We start from the raw sequence: 18,565 nt of genomic DNA on the forward strand, positions 1-18,565 counted from the left end.
CAGAAGTTATTTTAGATAAACTTTGTTGAATATTCATTAGTTGGCCCAGACCTCTAGAACACCAGCAGATTATTTGTAAAGGCATCATCAAGTGAAGAGCTTGCAGAGAAGTGTGCCAGCTGAACTCTCATGCAGAAATATCAGCCTAAGTGGAAAAAACCCCAAACCAAGAAAACACTAGGCAATAGTGAAAAGGGAGACAGAATTGAGCAAAATGAAGTTTAAAGATACTAAATAAAGAGTTGTAGAAGACATGAGAAATTCTTTATAGGAAGGGAAAGTAATTTTCTTACAAAAGCAGACTGCCCACAGACAGCACATCAGAAAATCCCATTTCACAAGAACAAAAGGAGAGAGTGTTTCAGATGATAAATTCAGTATCAGTGTCACATTGTGCACTTGATCTTCTTCCCATAGAACTAAAGATAAGAACTAAACACAGTTCACAAAAGTCAAGTCAGACAACCAAAATGCGTGGAGCCCGAACTATCACAGCCAATGACATTTTTGTAAGGGATATTAAAGCCTCAGGACTTGCATCAATCTCTCAACACAAGGGGAGAATTAACTGTTGGAAACAGAAGGAAGTGACAATGAACTTCTACTCATCTTCTAAAGAAACCCTTCAGTGAAACTGCATTGACAGCTAGAGGTGGTGGTGGTGGAACTGCACCCAAAGTGGAGACCTCCAATTGCATGCAAATTCAGGGGCAATTGTTCCCTTCAGAACATGAAAACAAGGAGCCAGCAGTGAAGTTACAACTATTGACAATTCATTTTAAGTCGAAGCAGATGATGTTCTCTAGAAATGTTTCAATATTTGTTTTGGATTGGTGGAACAAAGGAAAAATGGAAGGGGAGTAAAGTAACCGAAAGCCTATATGTTTGATCCCTTGCCTTAGTATCTACACCCTACCTGGCCTCCCTATAGAAGGGGGGGATACCAGGATTGGTTGAACTGCTGTTTGTGGGGGAACAGCTGTTGTGACACTGGCTTGAGTGGAAGCAGCAGAATTTGAGGAGAAGACTGTAGCTGGAGCAGCATTAACACAGGTGGAGGTTGAGATTACTGCAGAATTCACCATCACCTGCAAAAGGGCCAGAGCATCAGCACACTGACTCTAAACACTAGCTTTGACAGAGGCTATGCAGGTTTTGAAAATAACACATAGTTCAAAAATTCTCAGTTCACATTACAGCTAGGACATCCAAAATGCATCTAGCTATCCAAGTTCCCTAAAAATGGGCTTGAAAATCCCAACCTGAAAATAGCAGTTTAGAGTTGCAAACACCTGCAATCCATCTTCCCACCCTTCTATTCTGCTTATATTTACAGGGGATTGTATTCTTTGSTACAAGACTACAAGAGAACAAAACTGTGAGTGATCAAGCGCAATGGTCACCTCCCCACAGGGCTGCCACAATAAAGTACTAGTTATTACCTTCTGGGGATAGCTGTAGGAAGCAACTCCATCTTGAGGCGAGACAGACACTGTCCCTTCTTCCTGAAGGGATTCCAGAGCAAAGTGCGATCCGTTTAAGAGGCAGAGAAGTCACAAGATTAGAAAATTTTTAAGCTGCTGGTGTGTGTAATTATGGGTGTGTATATATCTCTATATACACGCACATGCATACATATATCTGAAAACAGAGGATCTTTTGCAACTGGAGTAAAACCAGTTTCATTCTGACATGCATAAGACTGGTTTTCATACCCAGTGTAGACCAGCAGGCGAGCAAAGAAGGGAGAAGTCATAGTCCCTGATCTAGTTTCAGGTAACAAAACATTCAATACTGGTTCTATCAAAGATGAGATCTATCCAGTTCCACTGTAGAGGAGTAAGACTAACTGGAATGGGATTTTCAGCATAGCTTGAGAAAAGTAAGGGCTATTTGGAGCAGGAAAGGAAGAAGAGTAAACAGGACTCAAATACATTAATGATTTTCTACCTTGCCCTCTGCAAAGAGAGAGCACGTACTTAGTACAATTCAGACTGTACTTGCAAGCTCAGACAAAAAAAATTCACCATTTAAGAGGTAAAGAAGAGGGAGAAATAAATGAAACCATCATTCCTTTCTTCCAAAAATGGTCTCTAATCTGCTACACTAAGCCTGCTTCCAAGGATAGTTTTTATGGAGAATGCCAAGTACTTCAGGGATTCCTAATCCAAACAGACCATGACTAAATCTTACCAAGTTTGCTGTAGGTTCTGCTGAACTAAATACTGTTGCAGTTTCACAGTCTGGATCTGGAGGGCATGGGCAAAGGTAATTGAGAAAAGTGGCATTAAATCTAATCTTTCAGAAACTTATAAGATCGTAATGATTGCACTGCAATCATCACATGTTGCATCAGAAGAGACCAAGTTTTACTCACCTGAAGGCGCGTAAAGATATTCTTCATGAAATTTCCCTAGAAGAGAGAGAACAGGAAGCTTTAATTCAGGGGGGAGGGGGAAGGAGTTTAAAGCTGAAGTGACCACAATAACACTTCAGTGCATCAACTAACATGAACTACCTACCTTCAGGGGAAAAAAAAACACCCACCACACAATGCCAAACAGGAACCTGTTACTACTTTTCTTAAAAGGTTTGAAACAACACTGTCAGCTCCCTCTGTTAACATTATGTGAACTGAGGAATACCGAGTCACTACTTCCACCTGTAGATACCAAGACAAACCTAAGCTTGGGTTAAAATTACAATCCACATTGAAGTCACTGTAGTTCTGGGTTTATGGACTTTAAACAGAGCTATAAGATATTAGACATTAGCTTTCATTTTATGTCAGCTTCGAAAAAATAACTCCCCCTCTCAAAAAACAAAACAAAAAAACCAACACAACAAGAAGGGGAGTTCATGGTTTCATTTAAAACTAGAAAATTACTGTCTTCGAACACAGGATAAAGAGGACAGATTCTGAAGAGGAAAAAGAGGTTATAGAAAGATACTCTTATGGAGGGGCACAGGAAGAAAGTCCTTCAAACAAACAACAAAACATAACACACTACACTGCTCTAATTGTTCAGAGGTAAGCGTTATAGCAGAACCAAGATGATGAAATCTGAGAGGTTTCCATTTTTAGTATTCACCACTGTAAGTTGTGGGTACTGATTTGGTAGGACTAAGAAAACATGAGAAAAGAGCTACCGGCACTCTCCAAAACCCCTTGTTTTCAAAGTTGATATCTGAAACTAAGCACTCACAGACACTTCTAGAAAACAAACAAAACCCATCAGAAAAAAAAAAGGAGTTTCTAGAACTTAAAACAATCACAGCATAGCAGAGTTTGACCTAATATACTTAAAAGTGTATGTATATAATTAAAAGCTAAAGAAAGCATCAGTATGTTGAGACACACTATCATCTCATTTGTGCAGAAAAGACGGTGAAAGTTTGCTCATTCAGTTATTCCACCAAGTATCAAGGCTGTCATCACCAAATGCAGTCTACATCGTGCATTTTTAAGCAGCAAGTTTGTTACACACCTATGCAATCAAGAGAGTAGTAGTCTAGCAAGCTTAAGGGAAAACAGCAACACATTCCTGCCAGGCAAAAAAAAATAGCATGTTCACACCCATGTTCAAAGCCTGCAATAAATGGATCTTTAGGAGAACCAAGCAACCCTCTTCAACGATCAGAAGCACACTGCAGATCTTTGAACTTGTCTTTCCCCTCCTCCCACTAACCCTTTCAGAACTCACCATTTTCACTTGTTTCTTCCACTTCCTCCTCTGAGGAATTCAGGGTCTGCTTGTTAGCTGGAACAGAGTTGGGGCCTCTCCTTGCTACCCAGAATCCTGCTGGACTGTGGACAATGGGAGCAGGGCTACCCTGGTTCTGAAAAGCAAAAATCAGTAGTGTGCATTTAAGAATAGTATATGCCTTTCCTYGCTCCACATGCGCACAGCAGAGCCTCCCATCATCTTGAAACAGACTGGCAGAACAAGTTTGCTGCAACCAATGCTTACTGTAATTGCAATTTGCGTGCTGTTCCTATGCATCCTCCATACAGGAAAATACTTGTGGACACACTTCTTTCCTTTACCTTTTGTTCCACCCAGCACACACAGKGTAACTTGTCTTTGAAAAACTTATCACTGTCCCATGCGACACATTCAAGTTGCCCCACTCCAGAGTTTAGTCAACTTTGTTTTAGGTTAAAACAAAGCTGGAGAAGGGGGAGCAGACAACAGACAGCAGGCCAAGAATCTCTATCTACCTCCAACATATACTCACTCATTCTTCATCCTGGAGCACTTCCACCAAACCAGCAACAGCGCAGTTCATCCAAACACTCCAATTCTCAGAGCAAGAGGTTGTCTTTAGCCACAATTAGAGAAACCCATGAGGTTGGCAATCAGTATAGACCCCACTGTCTGTGCTAACTGGACCCATGCATGCAAGCCTGACTCTTCTAAAGAGAAGCACCCATCAGGGTTCCCATGATACCCCTGTAATTCTTCATGTGCCCTTTGTCTTTGCATGGAAGAGTCAGTCCTTAGCTGCACCACGATTTAAAAGTCTAGAGTTCTCTGAAGGAGCAGGAACACAGGATTATGAGATGCATGAGTAAAGGTAGTTAATTCACTCTTTTGTGATGGCTAAGGTGACCCTCAAAATTCTCCTCAGAAGACATGATGGCTATGAAATCGATAAAGTGCTCAGAGAGGCCTTTAAGATTTCCAAGGTTGAAGTAGAGGTTGTGAGTCAGAAGATTCTCCCACCACCAGGCCTCTAGTAGGATGGTAGAGTTTTCTGCGAGATGCATCTTTCCCCAGGAAATGTTAAATTCCTTTACTAAACAAGACAAGGAAGAGACAGAGAAAAGGCTTTGGCATTGACAGTAACAAAGTGCTTGAATGTACATGAGAAATTATTCAGTAGCAGCTACAGCTATTTAGTCTAGCAACGGGGATGAAAAGCTACTAAGCTATATTGATCTCATGTCTTTAAAAAAAAAAAGATATTCAGGATAATCTTGGACATTCTTGGATGAAATCAGAGCAAAAGGTCACAGATCTAGCATGAAGCAGGAACCAGAAAACAGCTGCTGAAATAAATAATGAGAGAGAAAAATCTGCTCAGGGTTAAGTCTGCACTTGTGAATTTCACTGCTTTGGTGCAATAAGAAAGTCTCAAACCTACCAGTTTTTAGAAGAGCTGCTTTCCTATTCAGGTAGCTAAACATCAACTGATTTTTTGCAGCAGTTTGCACTAAGCTTAAGTTTTCAATAAATAAATAGAAGATTGATTTTAAAGTTTAAGAATACATTGTGCTGCTTCATTTACAGACCTGCTATCAGACTATTTTAAAAGAAGTCTAGATTTAGATTTTTTTCCATTGCTGTAGCAGAAGAAACTGTTTCAGGAACAGCATGCTAGCCCAAGATATCACAGCTATGAATTCATAAGAACAATCCAGACTATCACTATACAGCTTCTAAATCTAGTTGCACGAATCATAAATTACAGTGTGGCAAACAAGTGAAGAGCTTACTCCCACAGTGTTTAGATCTAGATAGCAGACATCCAGAATAGGAAGGGATTTTTTTCCAAGCCTCTTGTTATCAAACTGCAATAGAAAAAATAAAAGCAATCCTACCTGTATCAAAATATACTAAATAGAAAATAAAACAACTGCTGCTTGAAGGGCATGCAAGACACTTAGAAAAAAAATGGAGATTTTAAGCAGGTTTTGCAGGCTCTATGCTCATTTCAGCCTTCACTTCTCCAAAATATGTTGGCTGCTAAAGCTCATACCAGGAAGCAGAGATGCTGTGTACTTAGGTGAAGTGTTGTGCATTTGTACAGCCTTTTCTTTTTATTTTCAAAGCTTTTAAACAAGTCTCTTGTTCATTACTTACTGGTAAAGCAGGAAAAGCAGTTTCATCCCCTTCTTCAATTTCGTAGAAAGTTATTGTTTCTTCTGATCCTTGAGGCTCCTCTCCGTTCTCTGGTACAAACCCATACTGACATTCCTTATTCATGCACTGCATCTGACGGCGACTACGGCTGTATGAACTTTAAAAAGGAGAAAAGCGGTTAAGAACCACAATATCTGGAGTTTCAGCTTGGTTTTCCTGCTAAATTTTAACTGTCATTTTCAGAGATGTGCAACATTCCCATTATCGTGCCATTAATAGCCAACTCAGCCCTCCACATCCCTCTCCCATCACACCCCCAACCTTTTTAGAGCAATGTTTTGTAAAGAGGTTTATATTCACTTACCGGGACCTGTAGGAGAAATTGTCATAGCTCTGATAGCATCTCTTTCCTGGACTGGGGTAGAATGCTATTTGAGGGCCAACCATGTTGTGCCTGTTTATAAATCGGGCAGATCCCCTAAGTTTAAAGGGTAAAAGGTGCAATTACCAGGAAGTGCCTCTCAGATGGAACTCGCTTGTAGTATTATCTATTAAATAGCACAAACTCTGTCCTAACTAGTCTGTAGCAAGAATGAATAGAGAACGAATGATTATCTCTGATAGGTTTTCAAGGCTTCATACCTCGGCATCCCAAATCCACGGCCATGTCTCTGAGGAGGATTCTGAGGATGATAGGGTTCGTAAGGTGCCATGTTTCCACCACCCTGCGAGCAGTGAACTGGAGAAGAGCGCCCTGAAGGAACACCATGCTGTAGCCGGGGTGGAAGAACTGGCTGACCTCTACTATAAGCCACAGTCATGAAAACTTCCTTTCCACGGACTTTCTTAAGCAATCTCTTCCGTGTTTTCATATCCATTTCTGCAGTTTCAATTGCAGACAGAAGAGACAGGCTTACACAAATACCTTAAACAACTTACTCCAGAGTTATGTTCTATCATTTGAAAAGTCAGTATTTGGACATAACACCCCTCCCTCCCCCAAACACACACAAAATATCTGAAGTATGCAAACTGCATACCATTATTTTGAAAGCTCAAATGGGCATTCTAAACACACGAGCAGAATATAGTGTCTCGTGTAAATACTCTCCCAGTTTCAGCTGATCAAACTACTACTCTTGGTATTAATAAATAAAAGCTTTTATGAAGAGGTTTTATTACAAAAACATTTTCCAAATCAAACAAATGGAGTCTGTATCTACCTGACTACAGGAGTCTTTGTCCTTCCATATATCCCTGCTAAGGCCAGCTCAGACAAGTTCTTTGGCACAGGGACCCAGGCTTTTATATATGGTTCTCAAACACTGAATTTCTTCTTGGTAATTTTGAGCAATACTAATCCTACTACATATTTTCAATGGACTTGCTATTTTGCAAGGGTAAATTCATCCTTCTCTGTGAAGGATCACGTTACATGAACTCCCTGCAATGGCAAGCTTTACATCACAGGTTGAGTTGAGTCACTTTCAATATCCAAAGACTGCTCCCATTAAAAACTGGTCTTCTTTCCCTCAGAAGAGGGGAGAGAGGAAGGAGGAAAAAAAAAAAAAGTTGAAACCCAGTACAAACCTATTCCTGAGAAGTATCCACCCGTTATTTTCTGATAGCTTCCTCCTTTACGGCTGGGAACCACATTCCAAGCAAGGACAGGTGCGACTTGTGTCACTGGTTTTAAGTTTGCTAATGGAACTGTATGCCTACGTGAAAAATACTGATGTTAGCAGTGCTGCAAGAATACACCGTGCGTAACTGCACAGCAACATAAGCAGAAGCAACATTGAAAGCTGATCTCTAAATATGAGACACCTAGATTTCAAAGTTGTCCAATTCATTCTGAGGTAAATGGACCTGCATTTAAAACATATTAGTTAACGATTCCAGCTCCAATACGCAAGTCAACCTTTTAAGATTCTTTAAAGATTGGGGGGGAGGGGGGTACAAGTTTGTCTCTATTATTTTCACAAGCTCCCTACCATCTTATCCTGTTTCTCTGATATCCAGCACCTTACCGTTATTTATATATTAAAAAAGGGCAAAGTAGGATTTAATCTCAACACTACCCTATCAGCCTGCTGGGGTGAATTTCTTCTCTACATTTGCATGCTTTCAGAGGTACAACCGAACAAAGTATGTGGACAAGCCTAATTTTAGATTTGAGGGAGGGGGAATACTTTAAACAGCAAGGTGGAGAAAGTGATTAGATTTTTTGTCAGAAGAAGTGCCAAATATTTATTTTTTGGCTACAATGTAAAGTTTCCAGAGAAGCCAGTAACAGGACAATTTGCTGTCCATGAACTCAACCCAAACATCAAAGACCACTTTTTTTGCATTTGAGAGAAGATACAAAAGAGCAAGGCTTCTCAATAATCATCACAGTACTGACTTTGGTCATTAGAAATCCAAGAGAATAATTTTCCTGCAACATTTTAGGTTGACAGCAATAGCCTGCAAGGAAACCTGTCTCCTTCCAGTAGCCTCGCTCTATATTTGAAAGTCTGAATTCTCTTTTCTTCTCAAACTATCCTAGTAATCCTACTTTAGGCATCTGTCAGATCCAAGCACACACAGACTCAACCAGAAAGAGTTCAGCAAACATGAAACACAGTTTTAAGTTGTCACCAGATTGCTTACTTTTCTGCCAGTTCTTCAATGAACACAGTCACCGTGTTGCCATCCTGTCCAACTTCCTGGATATGAGCATTGTAATACTTACCTCCAGGCTCCAGACGTACCTGGAGAGAGAACAAGGGAAGCTCTAAAAAAGCCCAAATGGTATCAAGGGAATCAGAATGCTGTCTACAGTCCACTGATAGCAAAGGCTGTTTTCTAGCTGGCCATAGATTACTGAGTTGGCCCAAGAGTCTCAAATATTTCTTCAACATAGCGGCAAAATAATGAGCACTATACTAACCAGAGGGACAAAGGAAAAGAAAGAAGACATTGCAAAGAAACTTGTGAGTGAAGACAAGGTAAGAATACAGATTCCAATGTTTAACTTATTTTTGTACCCTGTGCCAAGCAGATAACTACCAGGGAAGACTGTTATTTAAGAATTTCAGCAGAACAGAAGATAAAACAGGAAATTGGAGGGGAAAGCTCTGCTCAGCTAGAAACAAGTCACTGAATGAGTCATCAGTACTACCTCAAACAAAGTTATAAAGAAAAAAAATAAGCCCTTGCTCCATACAACATGGAAACACAAGAAAAGCTGACCTCCCTTTCAGCATCTCCTGGCCCTATCTTGCCCCTCCTCCCTTTTTTTACCCCCTCCCCCTTCCCTTTTTCATTTATGGAAATATCTGCTGCACTACTGTTGAGTAGAGGGAAGACTGGCCAAATTTGTGGGTGACCCCCAGCAAAAACCTAATACATAACTGCCTCAAACACACACCCTGTGTATTTTGAGCTCTCAGTCTGGAGCTTCCACACTGGCAGAATATGTATCACTAGTTCACAATGAACTTCAAAGCAGCTTTTTCATCATACTACCCAATGCTTAAGCTTAGACTTTAGAACAAAATGCAACTAAAAAGTCAGATTAATAGGTACAAGGAAGGGAAGGAGAAAAGCCTTGGAAAATTCTACGTGATTTGCCATACTTCATTCAAAGCTTAATAATTTATCATAACTGAATCTGCTTCGAGTACTAACCTGACATTTGTCTCCTAAATAGTACTGTCGCCCAGCAAACACCATGTATTCAGTTTTTTGAAGCTCTAAAAACAAATAAAAAGGAAAAAGCCTTTAAAATTACTGTTCTTTCTTCATGCATACCTACAAGTACTTCATGATTTCAGGACTACACCCAGCTACTAGTCATAGGCCAAATGAGTTAATTATTTCTCTATGCATAGCTAAACATTCCCCATAGCGATAATGAAGTAACTGAAGCTGTTCCTCTAACATAAACCATAACCAGACTAACTTACAGGCAATTAATAATAACTAGATATTGCATCAAGTAGCATCATTACTTCAATACTACAGTGTCCTTTGAGATTGCACAGAGTCAATCCTGCATGGTATTAAGAATGCTGGACATCCCTTGTCTTGCCAGAGCCCTGTTGGCACTTGGTAAAAGTGAAATGCTGCCCAGAAAAACTGACATCCCTTAACATCTCCCTTGCTGCTAGTTTTCAACAGGCTTTTCTTCATTCCTTGCTCAGAATCTCTGCACATCAGTACTCCACACAGATAATTAGTTACTATACTCTGTTCCAAGAATGTCAGTGGCTCTCATTACTACTTATGCAGTTATAAAACGCTCAACTTCTTCAGTACGCAGAGGACTTGGGGGTCAGACAGCCCTCAAACACCACCTCAAAACTCATCTTTCTTGGTAACATCTTCCTCTGAAGATCAGCCACATAAGATATGCAGAAATGCAGCTACCTAACCCAAGCTATGAAGACTATAAAGTCTCCTCCATAATGTTCAAGCCCAGGGGAGCTGGGAAGAGAGAGACAACTCATCTCATTTGGCACACCTCAATGCTAAACTTGACACCTTCCTTATAATACAACTCTGAAGCCGAAAGCTTGCATAAAAAGCAGGAGTCCTTGCACAGATGCTGCTACCAAAAGTGATAAGAAACCCTCAAACTCGAATGATTTCTGATATGAAAGCAATGTAAAGCAAAATTCTGTTTTGTACTTCAAATCCTGAAGTCAGATTTTTAGCAACCTTATTACATAGAATCAGAAGCAGTGTATTTGGTACTTTGAAATCAAGCCAAAAAATCAGCTACTGGCAAGAGGATGTACAGCCTACAACTATCCATTCGGTTAACCACTGCCCTTTGCATTTCAGTTATGCTGAAATGCATCGCAGATCTCATAAACCCATAAGGTTAACATTGGGTGTAGTATAGAAAGTTTTTGGTTTTTTAGATTAAAAGATACCTTTTCTGCTGTCCAGCCAAACATCAAACTCTACATTTCGATAGATCTCAGGGTCCAGAGCTTTTAGCACTTTATATGGAAAAGGCATCTTTGATGGATTTTCTAGAGGCTAAAAACAGAGTTGAAATGGACTAGAATTAGCAAGTGCGTGTAAGATGTTCAGAAGTCTCTATCTTACCAGCATCTGCAGATCATTTTAACATGCACACACTACGTTCCCAACTTTTTCCACTTCTTCTATATTTGCCTTAAGAATAAGGCCCAAGAATATGAATGCGCATACAGATTCTTCAGCTCAGAAACTGAAGAAACAGACTGAAAAGGTTAAAATAAGCTCAAGAGTAACACTTGGCATGCTCTTTACTCAAAAGGTATCAAAAGGAAGCTAGCTAAAACCAATGAAGCCATGGCTTCCCAGTTAGCAGGAATTTCAGCTATTCAGTACGTCTGAAAACAGTTTTCTGAAGAGTTTTTGAAACCAATTCCAGTAAATTAACTTATACTGTGTTCAAAATGAAAGGGAACTGAGTTAAACCATGAAGAACAGGCCAGGAAATGCTTGCTAAGTTCAACCTTTAGGAAAAAGCTAGGAAAAAAAACAAGGGAACCTCAGAAAGGACACAGGGTTATCCAATTTAAGACAAATGCAAGAGCAAAACCAAAAGACAGGCAGATGATAGAGGAAGAGTAAGCCATATGAACCCCCTCCCCAGCTAGTAATTTCTAAAAAGTGGAAATGAGGATTTAACCTCAACCAGCATAACATTATATGACTGGGGCCAGGGGGCAGATTTTTCCTTAACTGCCAAACCTTTGCTTCCTCAGTGCCTTGCTTGAATTTATCCTCAGGCGAGTTGTCAATATCATTGCTTTCCCAGTCTTCCATTCTAAGCAATTCAAAATAAGATTACAAAAGATACAATGCATAAYTTCTAACCAGAATCAACATCAACCAAATGTTCACATAACCAAATAAAAGCACTATGGTGCCATCAAGTGGTAGATTTTGCCTTTCACACTAGCCATTACTGCAATACAGTGCAGGCCAGCAAGTCTTGTTCTAGTTTCAAGGAAAAAAACAAAAACAGAAACCCCTTTACCTGTTCCAACACCCACCCCTCTAACAACAGCCACCATGTTGCTTAAGGATCATGCAACAAAACCCTGCTGACAGTGCTTGACCTCTTGCACTGCAAGAGCACCACAARGCACTGTGCTCTAAGCCCAGCAGTTCCCTATCAAACCAACATCATCTACAGGCGTTCAGTAATGGTCAAAGCCACCCCTCCAGCCCTTTGGTGACTTGATCAACACAGGATACGAGGGTTTCCATAGGCACATTCTGCCCACTCACTTGCATGACCCCCAGTGATCCAACAGACAGTGGTTACACAGTAGCTTTATGAATAATGCCACCATTTAATTGTCTATTTGGAGTACAATTCTGTTAAAAATGGACAAACAAGAAAAGAAACAGCTCATTTTCCAAGAGCACTATTGCCTCTACAGGGCTATAGCGGCTTAGGAGAGTTAACACTAAAGGGGAATTGTGATGACCTAAGAAACAAATTTATTTACAAGTAAACTGTCATTTACAGAGCCACAACTGCAGCATAGCCAGCAGCAGAGGATGCTCAGTTGCATGACACTTTCCAGCTCCAGGGAAAGCACACTGTCTCTTCCACAATACACTTCAGCTTTGCATTTGTGTCATGAGATTGTTTTTGTTTTTTGTTTTTTTTTTTTTTTTTTTTTTTTTTTTTTTTAACACCAGCACCCCACAGGCATTCAAAGAAACTTTGAGATCAGTCTACTAAATTGCTGCCCTTTGCAAGGGTTTTAATTCTTTTGCTTCCCCTTTACCATGTTACTTCCCCAAATACTACCTCTTTTCTGGTAGAATTTTTGATACTTTTTCAGGAAGACAATCGAAGTTTGCATCCTCACTTCCTACAGAGCCACTGTTTCTGTTCTTCTTAGACCCACTTCGAAACATCTCAACTGCAGACCTTAATTCTTCCTCATCCATGGCAAACACATCTTTGTACAGGATCTCATACAATACAGCTGTACAAAATCAACACAAAGCTCAAAACAAATTAACACAATACCAGATGCACAAGAACAGCTGCAATTTTGAAGGTAAGCATATCTTTAGATGTTACATACTGTTACAAGGTACTAGTTATATTAAATTCAATTAAGCAGAGAATCATAGAATAACTTAAGTCAAAAGGAACCTCTGAAGGTCATCTGGTCCAATACCCTACTTCACAGACAGTATAATGATTGTACGTATATAAAAGTATATCATAAATGAGCTTGTCTCTCCTTCCCACTCCCGTCCCCCCAGAAAAACAGAATACTGCCTAGAAACATATGAAAAGACATAATTCTCTTTCACAGAAAAACGAGTTTCAAGTTTACCCTGGCAAATAGCAGCATTTGCCTGGAATTGTTTTGTATACACAGAGTCATAATGGCCGTTGCCGGAACAACACAGTAAAATCTGGGAAAATAAAAAAAAGGCTTTAGGATGGAATGACATAAAATCTAACATTGTCTATTTGATATCCTAACGCAAGACTATCTTTTTCTTCCATTCTACAGCCAACACCAAGTTCAAGAAAATAAATATTATCAATATAAATATGAAAAAGCTGTAGAACCAGCTTAAAATTGAATCCTAGTTAAAGTTTACAAATAATTTTATCTTTTATACAAGCAAAAACTGTTGACTTGTATGTCATGCTGTATTAAAGATGAAACAATAGTTTGTTTCCACTTTAACTTTGAAACCAACATTTGTTCAAGAGGTAAAATAAATACAAGCCATTACATGCAGAATCCCTGGAGAACCCTGTCCAAGCAAAGGCACATCTCACACTTCCCCACCTGCAAGACTAGAAGAGTAGCATTTATATGTGGACTCTACTCCAGCTTTCAATAAAGCCTCGCTCGTATGATGCAATTCAGTCCACAAAGGCCGCTTTCTGAAGTGATGCATGCTTTTTGCAGTGTGTGCAGTAACCCACCAATTAAGTGTATACCATCAAAACCCAGGTAGGTGCATGACCGCCGCCAGCTCTGACTGGCAGGAGCCCTTCAGCCGCCCACAGCTGTCAGCGCAGGGCCGGTAAGGATGCCCCACAGGGACCCCACAGGAGCTGGGATGCCAAGGCTCTTATTTGGTTTGTGCCGTCTTCTGCCAACACAGCCTCCCTCAGTGAGGGCATGCAACATCAGAAAGAGCTGCTGCCTGTGCATGCAATCTAATGACACACAGCTGCCAATGCTTAACAGAGCTCTGGTGGTAAAGTCTTCAGGACAAAAGCCATTTAGGCCATGCCGCATAGTTTTTAAAAGTATAATCTTCTTTCAAGAGGAGCAAACTACACAGGGAAAGAAAGGGGCACTCTAGGTGCAACTTAAGTGCAGGCAGGCAGGCAAGCCAGCCAAGGCAGCAGTACTAACCTATAACAAAGCAGCTGCTGCAGCACAGATTTCAGAGCAGACTAGCCTCTTTAGCAAGCATAACAGCCCATACTGAAACCCATACTGCAGTGACTGCACTGGCATAACACCTGAGCTATCCACATAACTGTGCGGGCACAAATACACCACCACAGAAAAAAATGGGGTCAGACAGGAGGTTATACAGAGTATTTCTCCTTTAAGTTCATTTTTTCCCCAGCAGTAACTTTCTTATGAAGATAAGTTGTTCCAATAGCTCTGATTCTTAACTGGGATCAATTTGTACTCACAGAAATGCACTAATTTGTTAGATTAATGCATTTCCATTAATTTCTCCTCTTCAGGAAGAAAAAAAAAAAAAACACACACCCCATCTGACATCTCAAAGAGAGGCCCTAAGGTGATGAAGAACACCTTCTCCTCACCAATATGATAAGTCTTGTTTTGCTCTTCAGTGACTCAGTCCAGATGTTTCATTCTACCTAGTCAGATCAGTTAAATTGCAGTGGGAAGTGGTTTTAGTCAGCAAAATTTCAGGAACATGAAAGCTGATCAAGTAGGAAGATCCTGGAACTAAAAGCTCCCTCTTCCTGCCAAAGTCAAACTTGTTTCCAATAATGAACTGGAATAACAAACAAAATTGGCAGGGGAACAGCACACAAGCCATCCCTCAGATGGGAAGGGAAACTACTGTCATTTGATTAACTGTTGTGCAAATAGCCTGCTTATCCATGAGCTGAAACCAGCTTTGGAGCTTTGCTCAGGTATGCAAGAGATACAGACTCTTGACTGGAGTTACCAGAGCTCAATTCAAGCAGCAAGCTTGTGCAACTGAGCGGGGCTGGCGGAATCGAGGAGTCAGGGGGAGGGGTAGRAAGTTGCCTCACTTCTCCTCACCTTGTCTTCAAAGCCATTGTCTGTAGCATAAGTGGGTGGCTTTCCAGGGTACCGGTACAGAATAAAGTCTCGACTAGGTAAGCAGAGGAAAAACAAGACTTGAAAGACTGCACTTTCAGTAGAACCATATTATGAAGAAGTTTGAAAGGAGCTCTTTGGAGAATCCACTGTTGGTTTATAGAAAGTAAGCAAATACTTTCTCTGATAAATTAATGCTATCATAAAGCATAGCTAGATGAGCAAACTACACCCATCTTCGCAAAAGAGGTATCCAAGAAAGTCAGTTACATCTAGTCACAGATAACAAAAGCATGCATTATATTAGTTCAGATACTTATGACAGGGTGCTCAGCCAGTGGGACAGTTAAGCTTAAGAGATTTAGTCATCCTGTGAAAGGATCAGCACCTCACTACAGGAAGCTAGCAACTCTTGTGAAAGTCCAGTTTGTTCGTTTAGTACTGGAACAGATCCAGTTTGCAAAGGGAGGGTTCTTCTTTCTACCACTGGAGAGCCACACTGTTCAGCAATAAGCAGCATTTTTAGCAAGACAGCCAGCACCTGCAGCAAGCTTATGTTACATTTGAAACAGATTTCAGGGTTTACACACCAAGTAGTCCTCACTACTAGAGCTTTCAAGAACACATATGTGAGTTTTAGCCATGCTTATAACTACCACACAGTGTTTCCACTATACACAGCTTCTAGTTGTTTCACATGTTCTCCATCCTTCAACCACTGGAAGGAAGCACTTGACTTCAGAGTTTAACATCAGTTAAAAGATACCAAATAAACATCACTGGAAACTGACCCTCCCCATAATCCGCACAACTGGTATCAGAACAGGGGCTTGTGATGACACCCACTTAGATGTTAAAGTAACTTGGTCAGGTGGCATTTTTACCATGTTTCACAACACGGGTACCTCTGCAACAAACAAATAAAAAGGTCTGGGGAAGGAGGCCAGAACACAAATGCTTCGCAGTCCAAAACAAAATGAAATTTAACAAGGAAACGGAACACTTACTTGTAGATTACTGATAGAGCACTTATTTCCAGCTGGCCAGCACTTTCCTATGCAAAATTAGGAAATTACATGAAATAGCAGAGCTGTCTTCAATATTGGGAACTCTCTACCAGCTCTCTGCAGTGTTAAGACAGCTAACCAAATCCATCAGTTTGTTAAAAAGAAAATAACAAATGCATGAAGAATTGAGACATAAGAATTTCCAGAAGTATCTGCAACAGGGGATGGCCATGATTACCAAGCTGATAGCTAAAGATGGAGCTACTTCTAGCAGCCATTCCTAAAGGAGTCATGCAAATATACAAAAAACAAACAAACAAAAAAACCCACACCACACACACACTGCATTTGTTTCAGATACTGCTGCATTCACTATATTTACTAGTTAAAATTTAAAGAAATAGCATTCAAATAACTTGGGGTGAAGGAAGAAGAAAAGGGTTACAAAGCCTGATGAATGTTTGCTGTGAGGTACAGTCCACACATTTTCCTTTTACCTTCTTAGGGAGAAGCTGCAATCATAAATAAGGGGCTTGAGAGAGACCTCAGCTTTACTGCCTGGTCTGTATAGATAGCTCCTTTGCACATGAACTCCCACTGAAATTGATATTGTTTATATACTATTTATTTATACTGAGAATTTGTGTATTTTCTATGCAAACAAGACCCCAGGATTGGGGCCTAACTAACAATAAAACATTTAAAGCCATCATCCAATTACTTTCCTGATCTTTTTCTCCTCAGATTTTAGTACCTCCACAAGTATTAGACCAGACTTACCTTTGGATCTCCCAGTCGTTCCAGGTACTTCTCAAATGAACCTTCCACATACTTAAAARAARAAGAAGGAAAAAAAAAAAAAAAGCACACAGAAAACTTAACCAGCTGACAATCATAACTAAACCTAAACACTATGTCAGATAACATTACTAGCTGTTAAACAGGTCACCCATTGCAAGTTTGGGGGAGGAGGAAAAAAGACAAAACAAACAAAAAAAACCCACAACAACAAAACCCAGGCTTGGGACTACTTTGCCAGATCCTACCACCTTCAGGTTCTGAAGGGCAGTGGTCTGACTGGGGAAACCACTTCAGCTGTTCCCTGCCTTAAGGCACAGCGATGATTTGGGGGACCAGTGTGAAAATACCAGAGAGTCTTAAAAGCAAAACAAAAGAAACCCCTAAGAGCACAAATGCTCTTGAGCACAAATGCTCATCCACTTTTCTCCCTCCTAGGCTACATAATACACCTAACTGTGATTTAAAAAACAAAACCAAACCAACAACATGCACCTCAGCTGTTCTGTATTAAGCCCAAACAATCCTTCACAGGAGTGGGGGGACACCCTCGGTCTAGGCAATAGCTTCAGATCCAGCCAGATGCCTCCTATTATCCCCCAGATAGCTCCAGCTAAGCAAAGGGTGAAATTTAAGGAGTGTTAAAAATAAATAATAATAAAGCTTAAAAAAACCCCAGCATCTCAACACTCAATCTGAAAAAGATTAAGAAAGGATGTGACTACATGAAGGCATCATTGTTAGCAGGAACTAAACCCTGACCAACACCAAAAATCACTGACTTTTACCAGCTAAAACAAAATCTTCATGCAGCACCTTTTATACACACTAGATCATCCAGGTGGAATCAAAGCAACACAAACATGCTTTATACCATGATTAAACACATGCTGGAGTATTTTACTATCCTTTGATGATTTCTTACTCCAAGATCCTATAGCTTTCTCACATTCCGACTTCTGCACTAATTGCTCACAGAGAACACGCTATGCACAAACTGCACCCTACCTGCTTAGGTAACAGGGAACGTTCACCTATTAGTAACTCGCATGACTTTAGGAGCTACAGCAGTACGGAGTCGAATAAAGCCTGCTGCGACCGCGGCTCGGGTAAGGTAAGCAGACACTCCGCCTGCCACCGCTGCCCCTTGCGGGGTGGCAGAGCCCGGCACGGCGTCGGGGACATGTGCGCAGGGAGCTGCTCGTGGCTGAGCCCCCAAGCCCAAGCGCCCACGCAGAACTTACAGATTCAAAGTTGCGCTGGTGTTGCCTCATGAAGGAGACACAGGCTTTCCTGACTTCCATGTGATGGATTTGACACGCAAACAGCTGAAAGAGAGAAGTTTTCGGGGAACGAAGGAGAAAGTCGCAGCTTTAGCGCAGCGCCCAACAACCGCGCAGCGCCGGGTGAGGACCGCGCCCCCCGGGTCCCCGGGCCGCCCACCTGCTCCGAGATGGCCCGGAAGAGGCAGGAGGCGTCCTTGGCCGTCAGCTTGCGGTACAGCCCCAGGCTGCCCAGGTACTCGTCCATGGTGACCTCGCTGAGGGACTTCTGCCCGAAGTACTTCTTCCAGCCCTTCTGC

The 18,565-nt window shown here is 40.9% G+C and overlaps 1 protein-coding gene across 1 annotated transcript in view; it reads right to left on the reverse strand.

Moving 5' to 3' along the window:
- The window catches only part of ALG13 (ALG13, UDP-N-acetylglucosaminyltransferase subunit), a 33,259-nt gene that overhangs the window by 8,476 nt on the left and 6,218 nt on the right, over positions 1-18,565 (reverse strand). The window contains exons 4-23 of the mRNA XM_026086252.1: positions 18,427-18,561; positions 18,228-18,311; positions 16,966-17,016; positions 16,186-16,232; positions 15,161-15,233; positions 13,217-13,298; positions 12,676-12,856; positions 11,601-11,676; positions 10,790-10,898; positions 9,540-9,604; positions 8,520-8,620; positions 7,458-7,585; positions 6,510-6,747; positions 6,232-6,345; positions 5,868-6,024; positions 3,705-3,840; positions 2,378-2,413; positions 2,194-2,249; positions 1,443-1,505; positions 917-1,088 (exon numbers count right to left, since the gene is read on the reverse strand). Of these exons, the coding sequence (XP_025942037.1) occupies positions 917-1,088; positions 1,443-1,505; positions 2,194-2,249; positions 2,378-2,413; positions 3,705-3,840; positions 5,868-6,024; positions 6,232-6,345; positions 6,510-6,747; positions 7,458-7,585; positions 8,520-8,620; positions 9,540-9,604; positions 10,790-10,898; positions 11,601-11,676; positions 12,676-12,856; positions 13,217-13,298; positions 15,161-15,233; positions 16,186-16,232; positions 16,966-17,016; positions 18,228-18,311; positions 18,427-18,561 (2,104 nt within the window). The remainder of the gene's footprint in view (positions 1-916; positions 1,089-1,442; positions 1,506-2,193; positions 2,250-2,377; positions 2,414-3,704; positions 3,841-5,867; positions 6,025-6,231; positions 6,346-6,509; positions 6,748-7,457; positions 7,586-8,519; positions 8,621-9,539; positions 9,605-10,789; positions 10,899-11,600; positions 11,677-12,675; positions 12,857-13,216; positions 13,299-15,160; positions 15,234-16,185; positions 16,233-16,965; positions 17,017-18,227; positions 18,312-18,426; positions 18,562-18,565) is intronic.

This window comes from Apteryx rowi, unplaced genomic scaffold (assembly GCF_003343035.1).
Source record: "Apteryx rowi isolate R43461 unplaced genomic scaffold, aptRow1 scaffold_69, whole genome shotgun sequence".
Classification (NCBI taxonomy): Eukaryota; Metazoa; Chordata; class Aves; order Apterygiformes; family Apterygidae; genus Apteryx; species Apteryx rowi.